Source organism: Chelmon rostratus, chromosome 7 (assembly GCF_017976325.1).
Source record: "Chelmon rostratus isolate fCheRos1 chromosome 7, fCheRos1.pri, whole genome shotgun sequence".
NCBI classification, from domain to species: Eukaryota; Metazoa; Chordata; class Actinopteri; order Chaetodontiformes; family Chaetodontidae; genus Chelmon; species Chelmon rostratus.
The window spans coordinates 15,645,020-15,669,075 of NC_055664.1; the positions used below are offsets into that span (position 1 = coordinate 15,645,020).

At 41.0% G+C, this 24,056-nt stretch overlaps 1 protein-coding gene across 1 annotated transcript in view; it reads right to left on the reverse strand.

Moving 5' to 3' along the window:
- Positions 1-24,056, reverse strand: part of grik4 (glutamate receptor, ionotropic, kainate 4) — a 144,876-nt gene that overhangs the window by 63,830 nt on the left and 56,990 nt on the right. Inside the window, exons 4-6 of the mRNA XM_041940181.1 lie at positions 21,987-22,152; positions 14,917-15,095; positions 11,567-11,620 (exon numbers count right to left, since the gene is read on the reverse strand). Of these exons, the coding sequence (XP_041796115.1) occupies positions 11,567-11,620; positions 14,917-15,095; positions 21,987-22,152 (399 nt within the window). The remainder of the gene's footprint in view (positions 1-11,566; positions 11,621-14,916; positions 15,096-21,986; positions 22,153-24,056) is intronic.

A 24,056-nucleotide genomic window follows, 5' to 3' on the forward strand; every position in this document is an offset into this window, starting at 1 on the left:
TACAAAGTAATTGTGGAATTTCTTAGCCATAAACTCAGATTGTACAATAAAAGCGCCACATTAGTTAAAGGTTTCTGTTTGATTCATTATTGAATCACAAGTATGTCATTTTATGTATATACATGCATAATTAATCTTACATGCCCTTCTCAAGAAACCCATGTATTTATCATGACTTTTAATAATGCAGCATAATTGATTATTACTAGTTGAAGCTGCAATTCTTCAGAAATTAATTAAAGAAGGACACTGTGTGGAGCTGTAATGTGTTATAAATATGACAGCATTTTAGTTGATCCTCTTAACTGTTTTTGAAGCCTTTGATGTGAACAGAAACTGTGTACTTAGTACAACTATGTGTCATCGTTTGTGAAGCAAATAGGTGTCTGACAAGTTTTCCCTTGTGTGAAGTCTTTCTAAGCTTTCGTGAAAGTGCAATTCAGACAGCAATTATATTCGGACTATATATTTAAAAATGATATTCATTTTTTTCCTTCAGAAGAGAGAAGCTGGGTGAGACTGAGAGAGAGGGATGACATGTCACTGTATTTATATTAAATCTACTGTAATTTAAGAAAAATCCTTCTTGGAAGACAGTAACTTAGGATGAAGGAGATTTCAACACAGTGAGAATAATGGTGCTTAATTCACAAAGTTCATTACTGGCACAGCAATGGGGATATAAAGACACATTTCAACCAAAAAAATTCAACAATATGTATGTAGTGATATGAGAGTTGCTGACATATAGTTTCTCCACCGTTAGATAAACAGTGACTAACCTCAGTAGCCGATGTTTCGTTTCTTTTGGAGGTACATTCGATAGAATTCATCCCCTCTTCAAAACACTAATGAACACGGTCGTGAGGTCAGTTTAGCCACAATATCATACATGCTAGCAGATGTTGATCCCATATCAGCATTAACCAAAGCATCTACTTTCCCCTAAATCAACATAAAACAGCAAACCCTCCGGTTGACGCTCACTTGTTCCATCATCTAATTAAAACCATGTCCAAACTGAAAACTCTTGACAGCAATTAAGATGGATTAGGTGCTCTTTTGATCAAAATAAACTATGAATGTTCTCACTTCAGATGGACTCACAGTTTCAGATGGTCACTGACTCTGAGCTGGACCTCAAACTGGAGTTTTTAATAACTGTATAAATTTAATTAGGTGCCGTCAGAAGGTCAATCTTTCCACCCACACAGACATAATGTATTTTAATAGTTACAAGTAACAGTTCTGTCATGAAAACAGACATCTGTGAGTGACTTCTCTGCATGCTGGTACCAATTCTGTATCTATTCTAGTCAATGAGAGGCTGCATATGCAAAATTTAAATAACAGGCAGCAGAATTTAGATTTATGTAAGCTAACAAGAAAACATCATAAGCCATGAACTTGTGGCAAATAAATCTCTGAAAATGTTCCCAGAGAGAGTGAAGAGTAAAGATCTGCACCTCTGAGCCTCATGTGCTCCCTCTCTATTTTCACAATGTCTATAAATAGATACAAAAATGCAATAATTCTAAATACTGCCTGCTGTCTCTTAAAAGTACTGTACAAGAAAATAATTTAAGTGTTGTGGGAGGAAACTTGTGTGATTGCTAGCCTGAAAAACAGGCTGCTACACAGCAAATTTCTAGAGTGAAAAAATCAGGAGTTGGACAAAAAGCAGTGAAGGAGTAAAATTTTTGGAGTTTATTCACACATTGAGACTCCAGCTCGTGTTAACTGTTACTCTTAAGCAGTGTGGAAAAAAGTAGTACATTCACTGGGTGTTCAGGGCAGTCAATCACCTCCACCTGAGAGTTCATTCACAACGTTTCTCTCGCTCCTACTTATACAGAGACAGGTACGTGACCAGTTTTACTTCTTAAACCGTTGTTAATGTTGATATGTTTCGGTTTATGTAATATAAAACTGAATACTGGCCAGGACTAACTGACTTGTAAGTAAGAACGTCAATTTTCCAACTCTTGCAGAACGTGTTTGAACGTTGCTATCAGTGAGACAACTGGGTAAGCTAGCTTCTTCCAGTCGCGCTCATATTTCATGTATTAAATGAACACTGGCTCTTCTCATTACGTCTGGTGTCGTTAAAAAGTAGTTTTGCTAGCTTCGCGTTAGGTTGTTTCTATGTTTTACTGTGTATTTACTGCGCGTGTCGTTTTTAGACTAACTTCTGTAACAACATCGGACTGGACACGCCGCGGCTTAAGGCTGCATGACAGGACACCGGGGCCTTCACGAGAGGAACACTGACAGGTAACAGTAATGCTTCACATTTACCACGAAAAACTTTGACAAGCAACGCGACCGTGACTACTGTAATTGTGAATCAAATGGTGGAAACACGGTCGGCTAGTAGTGCTAAATAATGTGATTAAATGCAGACTAAGCTAATAGAGAACACCAGTGATAACAGTTCATTGTTTAGAGTGCTGTTGTGTGCAGACATTAGATTGCAAGCTCTGTAAATTGGCTATGCTGAGCATAAGCATATTTTTTACACAAACTGTTGCTGTTTTTCAGTCTGCCAGTAACTTTTTTCTACTGGCAAATGGTTTTAAATGGGAAAAGAGAGCCCACCCAATTTTTTCTCAAAATATAATTTTTGCCTACACCACACTGGGCCTCCTTTACTTTAAAAATGGTTAAAAATAATGCATTATATACTGTAACAGCCCCAACACAGACAGATTGTTACAGTTACAATCCATTCTTTGCTATTCATGTTTATATTAAAACTCCTTTTTCCCTTAAGTGCTCAAGATGCTGATAAAGGTGAAATACAAAGGGACAAGGAAATATGTTAAACTGGATGAAATCAGCTTCTCCGATTTTATCGGTTTGGGTTAAGTTACATTAATTTTGAATTAAGTAATTCATGGGGCTGTAATGATAATGTGTTAATGGAGTATTGCTTGTCATGCTTCAGTTCATCAGAAATTTCTGATACCAGAAGATACAATGCTGAAAATCACAGATGACCAGGGAATAGAGGTGGATGAGGATGTCTTTCCGGAGCTTGCGACGGTTAAAGATGTCTGTTTTGTCATCTACACTGATGGTGGTAAAGTGGTGTCAGTTTGTTTTATTATTATTAAGTGATGATATTCTTGAGAAAAATGTTCCCTTTGAAAGAAATGTGTCAGTGTTTAATTTTTTTTTAATCAAAATAATTTAATATTTAAAAAAAAAGTACAACCAAATGTCTGCTTTTCAGACCTCCAACCACCAGACCTTTCCAAGGACAACGCTGACAGTGCAGACCTGGCCGAGTATATAACACTCACACCATGTGGTAGGGAATGTTATTGTGTTCAGAATGAAAATACTAAGTAACTATTCTCTGTTGATAGCAAGTAGTAATGTTGATTTTGGTGGTCAGGGTTATGCCTTATACACTGATGTTTTTTTTTTATCCTCAGATTTTGCACTTCTGCAGCCAGGTGAAGGATCCTCCTCCTCAAGTCTAACAGATACACTGTCCATCTCGAGCTTAAGCAGCCCAAGAAGTGAAACAAGTGATGCCGGATATCAACTTGCTCAACCTGATATGGACAGCACCCGTGCAAGAAGTGTAAGTGTAATAATTTACATTCTTGACAGTTTGCCAGTTGGTTAGCGTAATTTAGGATGCAGATTAAACTCAGGGACTACAGATATTGAAAGCCTAATCGTAATTGATATTTTTTTGTGACAGATTGATGTTTCCTTAAATAATCAGTACTTTTGGCTGCTATGATCTTTTTAAAAATCTATTCCAATTAGGTGGTGGAGCAGATTCTGACCTCAAAGCCAGCAGGGATGACCGTGATCAAGGAGTATGAAGACACAGGGAGTTTGAAAGATTCAACTCGGCGATTAATGGTGAACATCATTGTGGCTCACATGCGTGAAAAGGAAGGGTAAGAAGCTTGATGCTAGTACCTAAATTTTCTTTTTTTTCAGTGAAGGAAAGAACCTTTTCACAAACAGTTTTTATATATTTTAGGAGAGCAGTAGCCAAAACAACCAAGGAGTTTCATGCTCTTGGGATTGTGTCACTCTTCCCATCTTTGAAGGATCCATACTCAAAAAAGGGATATGTGAGTTTGCATTGTAAATACAGTGTGAAATACTGATCTTTTTCAGAATTTTACTATTTGCTTTCCTTTGAAACTTTAAAGTGTCAGAACTCTAACCACAGATATTATTATTTCCAGGAACATTTCTATGACATCCAGAGCAACAAAGGTTTTCTTGAGTGGAGGGTGAAGACAGTTCAACGTCAGTCTAAAACTGCATCAACTTCCCACAACAAAGTGGTGCGTAAAGGAGGTCCCACATCTTCAAGGACAGTTGGCCCCACCAATGACCAGCAATCAGGAGATGGCTGCATGGAAGCAATGTCTCTTCTTCACCACACAACCGACCATGACTTAGTCTTGCAGAAGATGAGAGAAACATTCCTCTATCGCCAACAGATGATCCATGATCCACAGCAGTCAGCAGACATTCTCCAAATGTTCCCTCGTTTCTTGGACACTAAACTGGTAGGAAACATTTGAATAATATTTCTTAAAATAAATTTTATTCAATTGATATGATTGTAATGGTAGTTCCTTCCACTTTACATTAGATTTTGCAGGATTTCTTGCTGATGTTTGGATCAGAGACTTCATCCAGGTTCCTGGAAAAGTGGACCACCTGCTTTAAAGACAAGATCATCCGAGAGGCCAGGAGCCTGAGAGAGACACCTCTTCTGAAAAAACACCTCAACTCTGCCCTAAATGAAGAGTCTGACACTGCTGATGAGGAGCCAGGTATTATATTGTTAAGGATTTGTTTGCGATATCATAAGTTGCCATAACTTTTTAAGCAAATGGGAGTATATCTGATTATTACTGCCTCCTGTTTATCTTTTAAATAACAAGCAATTAGGAGAGGCTACTATGTTGTGTACAGGGTAAAAATGTAGAGAAAGATATTCTTAGGTAAAATATGTTGATTTTTGTCTGCAGAGTGGGACAGCGACATGGCCTCCCTTCTTGTCTTGATGCATCTGCTTACACCTCAACCAGCTGGACGTAAGCGGCCAAAAAAGATCAGTGTTGCAGAGGCTGCAGATCATTTAGTGCTATTTCGGAAGGTTTGTAAAAGCCACATGATCTTTTCCAGTATTTTGTAACATTTTTTTGTAGTTAACTGCTTATGTGACAATGCTTCTTTGTGTTTCAGGCGTGCCAGAGCTTGGAGGATCACCTTACCGCAGAGCGAAACCCCCAGCCATATCTTTTGGCCACAGGAACCTCACGAGCACAGGTTTTCAGCTTCTACATAGTCTTGGATAGGAAGCTTCTTCCATGTCAGTCAAGTACATCTTTGGTTGCATTTGATGAGCTGTTCAAGTCTCATTTTGTTTTCAGTCTGAAATATGATGATGCTCTCTCCAGCCTGTACACATTTTTACAGACTACACTGTACAACATTGATATTGACACCACAGAAGAAACTCCAAGAGTCAAAGAGTTAAGAGCAAAGTTGTTGAACAAGCAGTAGTGCGTTCAGCTCGCTAAAATGCTGAGATGTTTCCTCTGTGCGTCATCCTTTGGTACAGCTCTGCTGTTGTTCAGGCACCTCAAACTAATTCATGGACTGTATCCAGGGAAAAATTTAAGATTAAAATGTGGTCAATGCTTAATGATGAGTTGAACTGTTTACATTATGTCTGTAATCCTGCATTACAAGTAAGTCACATTTGTTAAATGTGTTCAATATGTCAAAGGTTTTTGACAAAGTTTGCACTGGATGTATTTTCTCCAAAGAATTCGTAGAAATCTAGTTGAGATTATTTGTTGAAACAATGAAAAATGCTTTTGTATAACCCTTTTTTTTTTTTTGTTTGACTTACATTTTATAACATTGTTTTGCAACCTTTAAGCTGCCATTATAACAGTGTCTTTTGATTTGAGGTTTTACCTTATTTTCTACTTGAAGAACAATGTTATTTAACAAAGCTTATTGTTAGATAAATGATTTACCAAAGTATAACTTGGTTCACAAGTATGTATTCATGCAGCGAAGTGTTGCTAACCTAATGTCTCAATGTTTTAAATAAAGAGAAGAATTAAAGTAATTTATTTGGTGTATTTCATATTTATTTTACCTAAAAAAAGCATTTTAGTGTCTTGAAATATTAACTCCATTAGTGTAAAATACAACACATATTAATAGTTGACTGTTAACACTGAAAAAGAGTTAACATAAATTTAACTAAATATAAGAGTTAATTGTACTCTGAATGGGAGTCATATTTTAACTCCTGTACATGTTCAGTTTTAACTCCTGATAGGAGTCAATAGATCAACTCTCAGAAAAGAGTTACTTTAACACAGCCCAAGAGTTTATTCGATGGTCTCACATGTACACTCAGATTGAGTTGATTTTAACTCACAGAGAGTTTATTCCCGGATCCTAAATTTGCTGTGTACCTGAAAAACATTATAATTCTCCATGGCAATGGAGAGCTGCCTCCATACAGAAACACTGTGAAGCTTAATAACGTCAAACTGATGTCAAAGCACGAACAATCATCTTACAGCAGAACCTCAGCACTGGCTCACACAGACACCACACTGAGAGAGCGCATCAGGCAATTACACGAATTACTGCTGCCTTTCTTAATATAGGCTCTGGTATTTTAAAAGCAAGATAAACAAGAGTACTTAGTTGCTCATTTCACATGTATCTGCATTCATCTGAACATCACAGACATATTTAAAGCCACATTTCTTTTTAATTGCTGCAGTATTCTTTTCCCCCCACAGTATTTTTCAAAAAAGTCGATCTAATCGCATTCATTAAAAACACTGGTAGGAAGAAGTAAACGTATCTGGTCACAGGTCACCTAATGTAAAAGCTTTTTCAGGTCTGAAGGTGAGTGATAAGCATAACCTTTGAAAAGACTTCAGAAATGTTATTTGCTTGCTGAGATATGGAACACCCGCTACCATTTAGAGGGCACACATGCATTAACGCACCCATGAACCCACACACACACATACGCACACACACTCACACTCACACTCACACACACACACGCACACGCACACACACTCACACACAAAACGATCTGTGACCGTGCAATCATCTTTATCATCTGTTTTGCTTCCTGGCTCAAGAAACGTTCTACCAGAGAGAGGGCTCTCAGCCTGGAGGCAGAGGAAATGTGTTGAGATTTCTGAAAAAAATGATTACTTCGATCAAATTATATCCCAAACTTGAATGATATCCAACAAGTCCTAAATGAAGAAACAGGTCATTTGTCAGTGCATTCAAATAAAGCCTTCATATAAGCTTTCCAAAAATGGAAAAGGACCTTTTTTGTAATCTGCTGCTCCTAGGTAATATTTAGGCAGCTAAATATAGACTGCAGTTATAGAGCCAAAGTAATGATGTGATGTCCGGGCTAGCATCTCTGCCACGAGTTTCTGTTACTCAATGCATCTCTCTTTAATCACTTCTTTCATCTTTCATCTGTCTTTCTCAAAAAAAAAAAAAGAAAATGAAGCGTATTTCTTAGGTTTAGTTTCCATAATCAAGACCAGTTGGCATCCACTGTAACATTTGCGAAAAGAAGCTCAAACCTTTGTGATTGAAACAGCATTTTCTTTGAGAGCACAGAAAAAAACTACAAGTGTGACAGTGTGGGCACTTGCGTCATAGTAACTTGGTTTTGACCATATTCAGAGAAGTCAACAAAGCTGTCTTCTGCAGTCACTTTTCCAACTCTTTCATCTAAAAACTTTAAACATACACCATTTGCTTCTCTCTGTCCTGCTGTTATTGCAGACAACGCGTCTGAACTGACCATGACCCGTTGACTCGCCCACGGACTCGCTTCTTTTGCCAAGCCACGAAGTTTAGCTTGTGAACATCAAGGGCTTATTGGATTTGGCATTCCTTGAGGACCGCTATAAGCATGAATATTGAATAAACAATGAAATGAAATCATTATAAAAAAAAAACTAACAACCTTATATAAACATATGTGTGTATGACTTCAGCAAGAGTGATAATTGGTTTTCAGCAAGTTTGGAGGATGGTTTCAGCAAAAACAAAAACAAAAACATAAGAGCAAAAGCATAAGAAATGGATGAAACAGATGTTTGTTTACTAAAACAACTGGAAACCTTAGCATGTCCAGCTAACTAACTTGCGACCAACAGTAGTAACCGAGTGTGACTTTCAAGGCCATGGAACATTTCGTACTACATTATTTTGTGTGTTTACAGGTTACATTAAAAAAAAAAAAAAAAACAACCAAAGGACATCCACCGTGTAGTATTTTCCACAGTCTGGAAGTCAGACCTGGATGTTGCTGTATCAGACTGTAGGCTAATGTTAGTGACTGTGTCCTGTTCCTAATTAGATTTGGGGAAGTTTACACCCTAGCAACCTTAGCTAATGCTACCCGAGATACTGCTTAATTCACCAAACACGCTGGTTAGTCCTCATCCCTCAAAGCCTTTTTTCTTATCAAAGTGAAACATACTGTTGGAAAATCCAAACAATTTAGCATAAATCTGACCTCAGCCTTGCTTTTCCAAGTGTGTAAGCTAAGCAGCCAAACAGGGTTACGTTAGAACAAAATAACAGTCTGCACATCTATTTTTCTAACACTGTATTGTACAAGAATAATGCTGTTTCTGTATTTCCATGTCTTAAACGTGGAACTGGTGCAGAGTTTGCCTGGGATATACAGCTCTATTTTCACCTTTTTAGCACAATCTCACGTTAGCTTAATTATCTAGCTAGCTACATCTGATAAAATGTGACAGCAACTATTTCAGATGGAAAACTGACAGTTGCCGGCCACAAATGAGACATCTGCTTTTGTCTACCTGAAATCATAGGCCCATCGTTTCAGAAATTGTTAAGAATAGCTGTCCTCATTATCGCTGTAGACGCTGTAGACAGACGTAGCAACAGTAACCAAGGAGGTAGCTCAGCAAGTACAACGCAGTCCTTTGTTGTTAAGGTATGGTAGAGGTTAGGCAATTTGGGGAAGATTATAGGATGATCACTGTTGTAGTTAAAGGAAAGCCACTTTGACTGTGAACTCCAGTCTCAAGTAAACTGTCAAGATCATACTCTTTGAACGCCCACTCACCACCATGACCTACATACCTTTACTTTTCACAGAGAACATCACATTACTTCCTACAGTAACACTCAGCGGTCTAAGTAGTTTCAAGCTCTTTGAACAAATGACTGATGCTGTCATTTCTCTGGACAGGACATTTTTATGAAATGGCATGGTGTGCTTTAATAAGAGGATCAAAAAGTGACCCAAGCGTTCGGTGTATTGTTGCCATTTTCAGAGATGAACTATCACAGTGAGTTTGGAAAATGGGTGAACAATGAACTGAACTATGAGATAGCATAATGAAACTTGTTCCTATCCTCTTTTGTGGCATGGTGTGTATATGCATATGTGTGTGTGTGTGTTGAGCACAATGTACGAAGCAAAGCAGCGGAGCCATTTATAAACACAATAAATAGGATGAATCACTTATTACAACAACAAAGGAGACAACAGCGCGCCTATTTTTCCACTCACAGCTTCTGCATTATGTCCCAGGCTGCCGGGGGCGCACCACTGACCATTTTAATGATGTTAGCCGAAGCTATTAACAATTCCGTCACTGAGAAATGGCTTGATTTTAAGGAAATAGTGTTGATGGTAGCGGGAAGGGGGATGTGGGGTCATCATCTAGCATCAACCATGAATCTGTGTGCCCTCCAGCAGACCTGCACTGCAACACCAGAGGAGAGTGATGAGGGAGTTTATTTAGGTGCAGACACAAAGGAGAGCAAAGACAAGCAGGTTAAAGGAAGGGAGAAGGGAGCTACAACAGCAGAAGTGACGATGTCAAGGGCTGTGGAGCAAAACATGAAGATGACAGCAGCCCACTCTTAATGAGTCATAAATCAGCTTGATATGAATCATCTCTACAGCGCTATTAGAGCAAAGTGTTTCGAACCTCATTAATTTCCATTAGGGAGAAGCTATCTGGTGAGTTTACTATAGCATCAAATTTTCTACAAGCCACTATCTTTATGATCTTACAATAACTCTCACAGATCCCTTAGCCTCTCCATTACTCTCAAATTTGGGGTCAGTCCCTTTTATTTCCAGCAAGGACGTGCAGAGACATTTTGAGGGGCTGTGACTCAGCCCCTCCCCAACTGCTCTGTCCCCAATCCTCATCCTAATGTTGGCACAGCAGATCATATGAAACCATATGTAAAAAACTGTAAATTGACAAAATCTTTACAGGCCATAAAAAACACAATGAACTTGAAAAGCTGCAGAGGGAACGTGTTTGTACACCTACTGGAGATGAAGCATTTAAAAAGTGGCTATTTAATACTTCAGTCAAAATGATTTAGCTGTTGGTCTGCTACTGCTTTGAAAGCAACTTTGCAAAGAAGCACTTTCTGAAGCTGCCTTTCTCAGCTCTCTCTCTCTATTGGCCTCTGTCACCTCTTAAGGACATTGTCATTGTTAGCAACATCCAGCATGGAGCATCCTTTATGAAGCTACATTAAGTTTAGGTTATAGCTAACAAGCCGCTTTCTCCACGATATGTAATGCACTGTGATGAAAATCTGTATAAAAGAGTTTGTGCGCATAGAGAGTTGGAAAGGCTTCAAGAAACTGATCACAAACCCAGACAACATGTGGTGTGCTCCGTGCTTTGGCTTCATTGAGCAAAAATCCCATAATAGCCTTTCAGCATATTGTAATTCAAGTGGTCTGACAAAAAAAACCTGAGTTCTACGCCTCCTCTTGGCTCTTTTTTCAGGCTTTAGAAAATCTAGCCAATCACAGGTCATTGCAGATAGATGATTGCTGAGTCTGATTCCCAGGTCGTCAGACACTGATGCTCCAATGAGACTCAACAATCAACTATTTCTTTCCAGAACCGCTTACTGCACCTTCAAATGAGAACCAATTAAGAATGAAATGTTACACAGTCAAGAAAGAAAGAAAGAACTGACAGACTGACAGAAATGAATGTTGACTGAAGACGATGACTTCATTGCTCACTCAATGGCAGCTTGGCAGGCTTTCCACAATCATCATTATAAGAAAAGCTGCAGCAGCAACAACAGCAACAGAAATAAGTAGTAATTACAACAATCATAATCATTTTTTGGTGTGGTCCAGAAGTGCACTTCAACCAACGAGGGCAAATGAGTAGTGACTGGAGCCACTAGAGGCTCCACACTCAGCATGTCGCTAATCTGCAGTCACATGCAGCGAGGGGGAAAATCGATTATGCTATAATGAAGATATGCTATAATTCCTCTGTCTTAGCTCTTGTCTGCTCTACTCTATCTATTCAATCACTCATTCAAGTGAAGACAACCAATTAAAATGCCCTATTTTAATACAGTGAAAAAGCACAGCATCAGAGTACTGGTGTGCTCCTGTAGGTGTGAAATGTACATTGCGTCTAAATGCCCACATCCATCTCCCATTTCCCATTTCCCATTTCCTTACCAGAGAGGTGAAGATGTAAGTGTAGTAGACTGACAGCATTCCCAGCTCTGATGCCTGCAGAGCAAAAGACAAGAGGGGCAGAAGGGAAAGATAAAGAGAAACGTAAGAGACAGAAGGTACAAAACAGAAATTTGAACAAAAAGATGTCAAGATGGAGGTCAGAGAAACAGAGGCAGGAGGGGGAGAACGACACAGACAGCAGAGAGAGTCAGGAATAGAGGGTCGGGGAGGGAAGTTGAGAGGTCAGCGATTCAGTGTAACTCAAGCTCCAGTCTGCAGCAGACAGATCAAATCCACATCTTGATAAGACGAGACACATTCTTATCTGACAGTGGCCCTCAATGGAGCAATTAATTTCTGAGGTGCATTAGTATGCCGCTCGTCACTCTGTCTTACAATTTGATTAAATCAAAGTCACAGTGAGGATCAGTTGTGAAGGACAGGGTGAACTTTTCATGGCTTCATTTCATTAAAGTCACTAGCAAAAAAGAAAATCATCAAGCTATAGGCTTCTGTTTAATCACGCTGCAATGCACATTATGATTACAATCAATAAATATCAAACCATATGTATTAAACTAAACTGTTTCAAAGAACAGACTTTTTCTTTCGTAAAAATAATTGTTTAACAGAAATACTTCCTGAGCATGAATTAACCCTCAGGCCCCCTCTGAGACGCTACTCAGAGAGTCCCATTTCCACACCTGGACCGACTGAAACTGACACATTTCCATAATAAATAGCTTCCACACTAACATCTAAGATTGTATATCACCAGAAAGACTTTAATAACAGACATTTAGCTGCCTGCACAGTATGTTACATCTGTGTGGGTGTTTGTGTGCCATTAGGAGTGTATGTCACTCAGCTGTTGAATATTCAATTGAAGTGTTCTACAGCAGCATAAATAATAAAAGAGTGAGAAGTAGAAAGGCGCCAATTATTATAGCAAAAACATCCAAACACAACTTTCATTATTAAACTCTGAATGACCTCTCAAGATGTCTTCATAAAGATTCCTCCTTTGATTATATTTAGCGCACTATTACTCTGACACTATAAACATGACGATGACTATGTAAGGGTACTATTATTATGCATTAGAGAAGCTGCATGTTAGCACCTGCTCTGGATTTATACACAGTAAATGAAGCCGGCTCGCGGCACAAGGTGGTTGAGATTTCTTTGCCTTTAACAGTACCTTCATGCAGGAAGTAATATTTCGAAACACTGCATCATTTCTGTGGGTGACCTGTGCCTATAATATCTCACCAAAGAGAAACTGACTTTATAACCTTTGGTTGCTGCCCACTTTCCAATTCAGACGACAGTACAACCAAGCAGCTGATGAAAAATATCCCTTTGGTCTCCTTTACCAGCATTCAAAATAAGCTTTCCAGCTTTTTGATTTCCTTGTTGTTCTACCGCAGCTTTCGGTCAGAGCGCGCATGGTTTGCACTGCCGCTATAAAGTGGGCTCACTATCTGTCCCACTCTGGTTCTGTACAGCTGCTCACACCAGTGGAGGCCTGAATGAAAAAGATTACATTCAGAACGCTCACACTGCTGACCTAAACCCCTCTGAATGCTAAAACCTCAGAGAGTGGGACCTTTGTCTGACGAGGGTTTGATGCAAGATGTAAACAGACAAATAAGGGGGGGATGTCTTGCATGACAAAGGATGAGTCTGTCCCTTTAGACAAGCCGGGCACTCTTATCACCATCTGAGACTGGCAAATATGCCGGCGCACAGCTTTGATATGTTTGGCAACTAGGCACTCCACATGAGAGACGGGACTGCCAACTTTCCACCACCCTCCTGCAGGATTGTCTCTTGACGGACAGAGAGAGACAGACAGCGTGACACATGAAGGAGACAAAAGAGCGAGAGATAGAGGGATGGGTACACAAGACCACTCGAGGAGGGAGGTGTGGAGAAACAAAGTGAAGCTGTCTTTTCTGCATTTTGGGCAAAGAAGTGAGAGCGAGACAAAGGGAGCAACTGAAGAGGCAGATGGAGGAAGACGGGGAACAGAAAAAGAGAGACATCCCACTGCGGGCTCCCGCTGCTCTGTGGCCCAGGGTTGCCAGGGTTGCCATGGCGACTGGATGACCACTGATGGCAGTCTGAACACTTGATTGAGGTGAGAGATTGAGACTACTGTGAGATAGAGATGTTAATCGAGAGAATGAGGGAGGAAGAAGAGGAGCATGAGGAAGAAAAGCATCCCTCCTCGTCCTTCCCTCTCCTCCCAGCTCCCTTCTGTCTCCGGCTATTGTCACCTCCACTCTAGCCATCCATCCATCGTCTTCCAGAAATAATGAGGTGTGTATTAATTACTAAGAGGCCATATGCTGCTGCCAAACACCCTCGCTTCCCCAGCTTCCACAATCACCTTTATTGATGCCATCAAGGCTCTTTACAAACACGAGTCTCCAATCAGTAGAAGCTTCGGCCTTATGTTGGAGTCAAAGTGCCCCGGCTCTTAATAATGTTCTGAGGCATTAATTATTGGCACGTTAGCGAGAAAAACACATAAGGGTCATACTGTTATGTTATAGACAGAAATAGAGCTCACTTCTATCCACAGAAAGTTGTTTTTCTCACACGATGAACTTTGCATGTTGCATTGGTAGTTATATTTATTAAACCGTGTTTTTAGAGAAGGAACAGATGGATAACAGATAAGAGGGACGATAAAGAATCAGTCCACTTCATGTGTTTCACTGACTTTCAGAGCAGCTTGTTTTTATCTGTAACATGCAGTGTATCAGAAAGCTTTCACACTAATCCACGTTAACTGTGCAGAATTCTCACTTATGGAAGATGAATCATTGGAATACAACTTGATTTATTGCTCTCATCCATATAATTTGATGTAACAGGTTTGTTAAATAAAATTGCCTCAGTGCATTTGCCTTTTATTTTGGAACTACGTCACCCTGTCTTCTGAAAGCTGTGCCCACTGCCAACAGGGCATAAACTCATGTAATATGTCTTGTGATTCAAGACGGCAAATGTATCATGGCAGTAAAGATGATGCTTTCCTTTTTATGTGTTCTGTACAATATATGTTGAGCCGTGTGGGAAATACAACCTCTATCTCTGCAGGTCAAAACTGAAGAATAACCAACTTCTTCTTCTTCTTCGTCTTCTCCACATATATAATCACTTTTAGCCTTGAACACTTCTTGCCATCTGCATTTTCCAGTCACTTTTCCTTTTTGAGTTGTATGAGAATTATATAAGTGTGGATCTTGGGAATTTTTTTCTCAGTGTAAAGCTAAGATGATAGAATCAAGACAAGTCATCATTGCACCTGTAACAGCTATCGTGCAAACCATACTAACCCGTTCCAAAATGATATGTGACATGGTGGCGTTGGCATCCACTATAATAGTGGCGGTCTTGTCATCTCGTATCTCCTTTAGGAGCGGGGTCGGATCCTGGCTGTCATCAAGCATGCGCACAGACAGAGTCTCCTTGGAGATGAGGAACTGCCTGAGGAGCTGCTCCAGGTTCAATAAGCCTGACGGTAAGACACGCACACACACACACAAGAAAAAACACATAAGAGGGTTACTTGTAATGAAGGGAAGACTCTCCTAAGGAAATAGAGCTTTATAGTAATAGTTTTTTTTTTTAACAAAAGTTAAGGAAATACATAGCCAAAAAGTTAAGGAAAGTCAAGCACATTTGGGAGTGATGATTGATATTGTAATACAGTGTGAAATTAATATGCACACAGTGACCTGAAGTACAAACAAATGAGCCTCTTGTTTGTTTTTCTGCCACATTTAACAACAATGAATCCATAAAAAACTTTTCCATGCAGAACAAGTGGACTGATCACCTTTAATTAAAATTATTGTAAAGCCATCAAACGCAAAGGGATGTTCCAGCAGCTTCTCTTGTATTCCATGCCATGGTAACAGAGCGTTTGACTCCACTGAGGTAAGTGGGATTTAAAGCAGCTGACTTAATCAAAATGCTCTTGGCAGCATTTCACCAGTCACTTTGCATAGACCTGGACCTGGAGAGGTTATGAGCTAATTCTTCCATATAGGAGTATAAACTAATTTGTGTGGTGTATCATACTGAGAAAAATACAACCTGAGAGAGCCAGAGTAGTGCACCACGACACGTTGCCGTGACAGTTACATTGGCTTCACCTTGGCAATTTGGCCGATCTCATCGCACTCATATAACATTTCCTGATATCGGCAAGGAGAGTCATATGGAAAGGACGTACCTTTGTGGAGACGGACTTGCATTAGCTGAGCCTCCGCTTGCTTTTTCCATTACAAAGTAATAATAAAACAGCACTCCAGAGTTTGGTGTCAACAGATATTTTATGTGATTTTTGCCACGGTAACAGCAGAGTAGTTCATCTGTCACACTGAGACCAATTTTGATGTGGCAATTTTAAGTTATCAAGCTGACTCCTTTAGCTTCTCCACAGCACATTAACGAAAGCTACAGCACTGCCCCAGTCACCAGCATCATGTCTAATAGCTTCTGCAATTATGTTTCGGCGTCCGCCCGTCTTTCAGCCTGTCTGTACGGCAGTACATCACTGTGTGTGTTCGTCTACCTGTACCTGGCTAACTGTGTCTCTGCCGCTTGCTCGCTTGCCTGTGTCTCGAACCTGTCAGATCAGCTTCCTCTGTGGTATAACGCAGAATAAATTTGATGAGCTTGAAATAGCTTCTGCTAAACCGCCCTCCTTGCCTCCTGTATCCAGTCTCTATAGCTCCGCGCAGGGCATCAAATACAATTTCACATCAAGTTCATGACATTAGACGGTGCACTGTAGTAGATGTGGCTGGCTAAAGAGCACACAGACATTCACACACAAATAGAGTCACACGCAGAAGAAAAGCTCATATTCCCTTTAGTGTTCTGGCTGCACAGGATTCAAAGGGGAGTCTTTTTTTCACAGCAGCCATGTTGCTGCCTCACTGTTTGCTTAGTGAACCAGTTTCAATCAAATGGAAAACATGCAGCTGACTGAAAAAAAAAACACATCTCTTCTTTAGTTAGACTTGTATAGGTCCTTCTACAGAGAAAGCAAGTTCTGTGGGATTGTGTTTGTGTGTGTGTGTGTGTGTGTGTTGTCCTGTATGCCTCTCTTCTTTTCCAAAGGTTTTCAGGCATGTGTGTGTATGTGTGTGTGTTTGTTCCACTGTGTTTTTGAGGACCAAGTTTAAGACCTTGAGTGCCAGGACACTCTTGAAAAGTGAGGATATTTTGGCTGGTCAAACTTTGTCTTATGTTATATATTTAAGATTCGAATTAGGTTGAGGTTAAAGTTTTTCAACATTTTTCAGCAATACCCATTTAATACCCACTGTACTTACCTCCTGATATAGTGCCTACTAATTGATACAACATTTACCACACACGCACAAGAGATTGACAGGAAACAATCCATGCATGTACTCTGCCAAATCAGCCTGACAGTAAACTGATGGCTCCTCCATAGCTCTACGAGAGCTGTGATAAGTTAAACCAAATGTTTTTACCAGCAACCTCAGGCATCGGCAAATCAATCTGGAATGAAATCTTAAAGGTGCCCTGTATGATTTACTTGCAAAGAAGTCAAAGTTATGTTTACATTCAGTGTTACTCACCAAAACGCAATTTGTGTATCCTTGAGGTCCAGCAAACACGGTGAATGCATCTCCTTCCTCATAAATCATTTGGAAAGCCAATTTTTTAAGTATTTTAAATCCTTCATTGTATAGATTAATGTTGCTTCCTGTCTGCTTCTTTTCTAACTCGGCTGGCGCATTGCTACATTTCTTGGTGCATTACTGCCACAGAAATATTATGTGTAACAGTCTGAAAGCAGTCACGTGAACGCGGAACAGGACAAGCAAAACAGAGCCAGTCATAAAAAATACAGCACTACTGGCAGTCAAAAACTCCACAGGGAACCTTTAACACCCCTGAAAATCCTGTGGTCTCTCACCTTCTCACCTTTGGTAATGTACAGGTGCACTCCAAGCCCTGTCACATCACTGTTGGGTGTATTTACAGGTGCAACAAAGCACACTTCTGACCACATCCAACCACACCCACTCTTTAGTGATCATACTTTTAAGAGTTGTGATTTGGCACGTAGTCGTGAAGACTGAAGTTCTGGGGAATGCATTATGTCAAAGAGGGTCCTCATAAGTATAGAAGTACAAACTCGTGTGTTAGCGAGACCCTGCGCCCTCATTGGCATGGACGACACATGGCTTTAAGTCTCTCTCAGGCGCACAGATAGAGGTGAGGGCTGACATTCAAGCCAGGCAACTACTCATTTACCTTTCACATACTGTCACCACAGGGTGCCCCTCAAGATTACACACACACGCGCACACACACACACACACACACACACACACACACACACACACACACACCAAAGCAAATACTGCCAACACACAGAGGCACCGGCAGTGTAAAAACATTAACCTGTTAATATAACACAGCAGCTCAGTATGAATTCCTTGACAGGTGTAGGTGAATAATACATAATGAAACCTTCATTCACAGAAGGGGCTTTATTCACAGACCAAAAAGCCCTGATGACAGATATACATTATGATGACTCATCATTTAGCCTTGAGCAGAGAGTAAGGCCTAGTTTTATGACTTTGCCACTGTTGAGGCCATCACTTTAAAGCGCTGTAGACAAGATCGTGTGTCAAAACATTCAAAGTATGCCTGAGCATATTCCCTTTCCCATTAACCCAAATAACCATGAACGTAGAGCCATAAATACTGACTATGATCCACCTGTCACACGGCAGTGGTGCTGATCTGATGTGCTCCTGCTGATCATTCCTGTACTCTCTGCAAACGGCATACATATTCCCTCTTCATATGACACAATAGAAGCCGCAAATTACTTATCTTGCAGAGAGCTTCATTTGTCGGTTTCTCTGCTCGAGTGCAATCTTACTGCATGAGGAGTGGAAGAGCTGTTTGTTAAAAAAAAAAAAAAAGGGACCAAGACAGATGCCTTGAGAAAGTGGCAAGAATGTAAAGATGCCCTTTTGTTGTATAAATGTAAATAAATATAAATGTATAAAAAGTGAAATCAATTACAGGAGGTGAACAGAGGGGATGAAATGCACAAAAGCTCCCTGCTGGATATAAACCCAGAATGTCACAGTCACATGACAAACCCGTATGGACCACATGGCTGTCAGAACGTGCCTTTTGATGTATTTTTTCCATCGTCATGTCCGATGCAGGTGAGAAATCAGCCTAAATCCCATTCTATTTGCACAAATCCAAAATCACATTAAAATGATTTAACTAATTCTTTAGAGTGTTTAAAGCCAACTGCCTTCCATCTTTTCGATGAGAATTATTTTCAAAACTACAAAGTGCCGCTACTACCAGCACCACCGCTATCACCATGACTACTGACATGGCTGTCTTCCACATCAGGATCATGAGTAGCCACGGTGTAATTACTATTATCAAAGTCATAGAGGCCACCCTCTGCAATTACTGTGTTTCTGTCATTCTTACTACTTTGTATACATTCCAGTCCACAAATCATTGAACACCTGACTAACGCTGACTAAAGGTAAGTGATAGCATTGCCACATAACGTGTGAAACATGAAGAGACAGACGATCAGCCCTGAAAACTGAATAATGGAGAAGCATGATTTATTAGATGACATGGGCAAGCAATCATCAGAAAAAAGATCAATTACATAGCATGAGGCACTCTGTACAAATGAGAAGATTATAGTGGAAACCTCATGCAACAAGTAGTGGAAGTGTTGTTTTCTTCTGTAGCTGCAGTGGAACAATGCAGTGAGCTAAAATGGCAAACCCTGCTCTCCAACTGTGCCTATCAAAGGTGCAAAAAAAAAAATGCTCTGCAAGCATTTGAGGCCTACTGTTTTGTTGAAGCTGGAAATCCTGTACCTGCACTGCAGCTCCGGTTAGATTTCAGAGCTTACTGGATGTTCTCCTTCAGCTTACTGACAGCTGCACCAATCACCTCACTAATGGAAGTGCACTGCTGTAGCACAGTGCCAGGGAGTGTGGGAACAGCATGCGTGTGTATGTGTGTGGATTGCACAGTGAACGCGTAAGCATGCAGGCGAATTCTCTGCATGTATTTTCACGTGTGTCTCGTCACATTATCAAAGGTCACAGCCACGTAACACGCGAGGCCACCCGCCAGGTCCGAAAATTCAACCACGAGGACAGAACTCTGGACAGATGTTACAGTACTGCGGCTGCTGCTGCGCATGCTGCCACTGATACTGGAGGTTAGCTAGATTAATGCCTGTCCTGTTGTGCACCATGCCTTTGGGCACAGCTCCACCTCCACTCCTGCCTCCTCAACCATGGCAGGAAAATATTCATGAATTGGCCACGCTCTATTAGGCTGTCACTGGCTTGGGTGATTAATGAGGCCGGCACATGTGGACGAGCCACCGACAGCAGGCTGCCAACCGACCAACTGACTGCGCGAGCCGGCAGAGGAGGGGCGGCGCTGGGCGAGCTGGAGCCAAAGTCCAGCGGGTTTCAGTTAATGCTATTGCTGAACACAGACATTTACACACACCCACACACAGAAACACACACAAATCCAGGCATGCTGCCATTTGCTGCATTTTCTATTGAATGAATGGGGGTCACCTGAGAGGGTGCAATCAATACAGCCACGTCATTTCCTGGACTGTCTCCCTCTTGTAGCAAATGTATAATTTCAGTGTGGTTACCTCCTCCCCTTCCCTCACCCCAATCACTACATTTCACCTCTCCCACATCTGCCAAATAGCGTCCTCTCCTCTTCTCTCCTCTTGTCTCCTCTCCCCTCCTCTCTCATTTCAGACTCACCTTGGTATCTTCTATCTACCTCTCTCCTCATTTCATTTCATTTAATTTCCTTTCCAGTCCTCTCTTAGCCCACTGACACAGAAAAAGAACCTCCCCACCGACCCGCACACCCACACACAACCAGAGGGAGGATGAAAAGTAGTGTTAAAATGAGTTTCTTTTCTACAAACTCGCCAATATTAAAGTCAGACGGTGCCCAAAAGGGTGACTTGTTATCACTGCTCTCGCCAGTGCTGTAGTAATCAACCCTGTGTGGAATAAGGGTCACAGAAACAGGATCTGAGAACTGAACTGGAAGACTGACTGGCAGGTACGGGAAAAACAACTACTACAATTAATATATTTCTGACCCCTGCAGTTGTAATGGGTCGTGTAGCGGGGTTGGGTTAAACGACAATTAGTTACACAGTATTTCCATTAATAATTTTAATTAATTCTTCCCGGCTACATTTTCCAATTTCTGCATAGTCACATGCAATCTTTGGGAAGCTGCATAAAAGAGGGAAAAAAAGTCATATTTGCATTAATTTACTGTAACTGAATTTGCAGACACGTAAATTTTGGTTTAATACATAAAACATGGCGCTTTAGGGGATTAATCTCATCTCTAAGGTTATGAAAGAAAGGAGACTGAAGAGAAAAGTCCAAGAGACAGTCAAAGAGAAAGTTGAAAGGTAGAAGAACTGAGAATTGAGATAGGCAGGGTGGGCGGTTCATGGCTCATTGCCATCTCTGGGCTGTCTGACACCTGGCTGATGTCTCAAGTCTATTTCCTTTCTTCAAAGCCTTGTGCTGATTAGGAAAAAGGTTAGCGGGTGCCATTCAGGGTCATGGTGCCTTTGTCTAGGGAGTTGTAATTACTGCTTGCTGGACTACAAGAGGGTGGGAACAGGCCATGATTTAATCTTCCTCTCTGTTTACGAAAATAACTTCCCTCGAGGAGATTTTCAAGCTTTTTTAAGGTCATTCAGTTTAGTATCTTTAGCATCTAACAAGTGCCTTTGACAAGGAGGCGGTCAGATCACTGGTGGACACAGCTGCAAACTCCATCCTCATTCTCTTTTGTCGGTTTTAAAGATGTGCTTTGATCCTCAACAGGCGGTGTTCTGAAAATGTATGAGCGTCGTGCAGACATCACACTGAGATTGAAGGTTGAAGACAAATTATATATGGCACAGTGTAACGTGCTATAGCATCATCATCATTTAAGGATGATGATGACTTTGAAAAAGAGAAACGATTTCAGGGTAAACGTCATTTATTTTGGGATGCAGGCGTCGGGCACGCTCCTGTGAGGGAGTTTTAGCTGTGGAGTGCAGCAGCTGCTTCAGAAACAGCGTGTCACAGGGTGAGATGTTGATAAGCACTGCATCTGTTGTCAGAACACAGTCGGGTGCGTGCAAGGAGCTTTTGTGTGCTAACACGTGTTAAAGGATGCCAGACATTAAACAAAAATGTTTGCACTTTGTTGGCAGACGTCGGGAAGGGGTGTGACCATTCTTCCCAGGTGTGTATCAATGTGTGTTTTGACGTGAGGGTGTGAATGCTGTACTCACAGTCAGCCTGTGCACAGATGAGGCAGGCGGTGGTGCTGTTAAAGAAGGTGAGGAGGCCGGCCACGGCCAGGCTGATGTCTGTGTTGGTTGGCCTCAGATCCAGAGTGGTGAACCGGGGGAACTGAACCTTCAGAATGTCCTCTGGAGCCACCTTGACATAGGGCACCTGCACAGAGACGCTGATGTTAGGCTATCTCTTGCATTTTTAACATCCGCAGTTGAATTTGACATTTCGAATTCATGTTCGTGTTTAAAAATGCAGCTGACATCTGCAGACAGGACAACCGTAAAGGAGATAAAAACAAGAGGAAATGTGTTTGTGAACTGCAGAATAAAAATAGTATGATGCCAGCAGACAGCCAGAAGAAAAAAATAGCTCTGTAGAAATTGGTTTAATCTGTTATGATAAACTGCAAGCAAATATAACCCAGGGGTCTGTGGTAATGTGCATGTTCAGAATACGCACGATATTCTCAGTGACTGAGGCACTGAATGTCATGTTGCTCATGTAAAGAACAAGTATGGTTCTAAAAACTTATTTTTGTTCCACCTACACAAACAAGGCTTTGTTAGAGGAATCCTCAGTATAACACCCCCTCATCCACTGATACAAAACATTCATTTAACTGGCTCACTGTGGAGCCAACTCAACTCTGTGTTTCAGGTGACATACACACATGCACACAGAGAAAATATGATATAAGTTTTTTTTTTTTTCTTTTTTTTACCAAAAAAGGAGTAATGTGATGACATGTTTGTGATGAATATGTGCTGTTTAACTGTTGGATTTTGCACAATTATTACACAAGATCATCAATAGTGATGTTAATACTTAATAGTATTTACTCTTCTTCTGAGCTAGTTTTTTTCTAGCTCAGTGGTTAGTTTAGATCAGGTTCAGATGGTCTAAACCATCTAAAACTTAGGGTTCTTACTACACAATTCACTAAAAATGGATGTAAACGGCCTCAAACAACCTTGAAGCAGTAAGTCAGCATCTTGACCTCACAGTCACCATCTAATGTGCTGCTGGACTAGTCAAGGCTACAGAAAATCTTTCACAATTCAAAAAACTTACCCTGTCTATCTGAAAGCCCCTTACATGCTAAATAATAAAAAATGCACTTGTTTTATTTAGTTAAAGTGAATAATGTTCAAACTATCTAAATGGGAATTATAATGCGTCAAAAGGCATAAAAATATGCGATTAGGCTCATGTGTTTTGCCAGAGAGAAATTCAGACAAGGGGTGAGTAAAAGAAAGCCAGGCAAGCCTTCAGTAAGAATCAATAAATGCACAATCCTTCTATCCCAGTCTCATTGTGAGGCGTACAATCTTCAGTAAGATTGATTGCTGTGTTTTCACACAGCTGATTTGCTGTAGCTATATAAATATCTCTATTCCCTAGCTGGTCCTAATGAATTTATCATACCACCCCCGCTGTACTAACAGGTATGTCTGACACAGGCTCGTCTCATTTTTTGTCAGAAGAGAGTTAAGTACGCTGCTGCTAACGTTGGAGGCATCAACGTTGCCGAAGCATGGCAACAAACCCGGACTGGAGTCACCAACAACTCTGCCGAACCTCAGGAAAACCATAAATTACATTCCACCCCTATTCAAGCACGGCTCCAATTTCCCTCCAACCAAATCCATCTCTGCGTCTGTTGTCAACATGACGATGTGAACAGATCAGCAGGCTCAAAGTAGCGGCGGTAAAGAGTGCGGCGGGTGTCAGGTTGGTCACCTGGCCGGGCACTGCAGTACCACGCAGTGGGGCTTGAAGGGGATGCAGGAGGACATGCTGGGTCCGAGAGGAGGAACAGGGAGGAGAGCCTCTTCATCATGGCAGATTGCCTGTCTGTGTGGTTCCCAGCGCCCCATACATTGCTTCCCCCATAGTCCCCATATCCCCTCAATTGGTTTTCCATCCCTGCCCATCAGGGCATAATGGAGTCCCCGGGTGACTGGATGGATGGAGGTGCCCCTGTTACTGACAGCCCCTGCTGGACTGCCATTCATTCCTCTCAAGGAGTCCTAAAACCTGGGTAATAGCTGTACACCGTACAC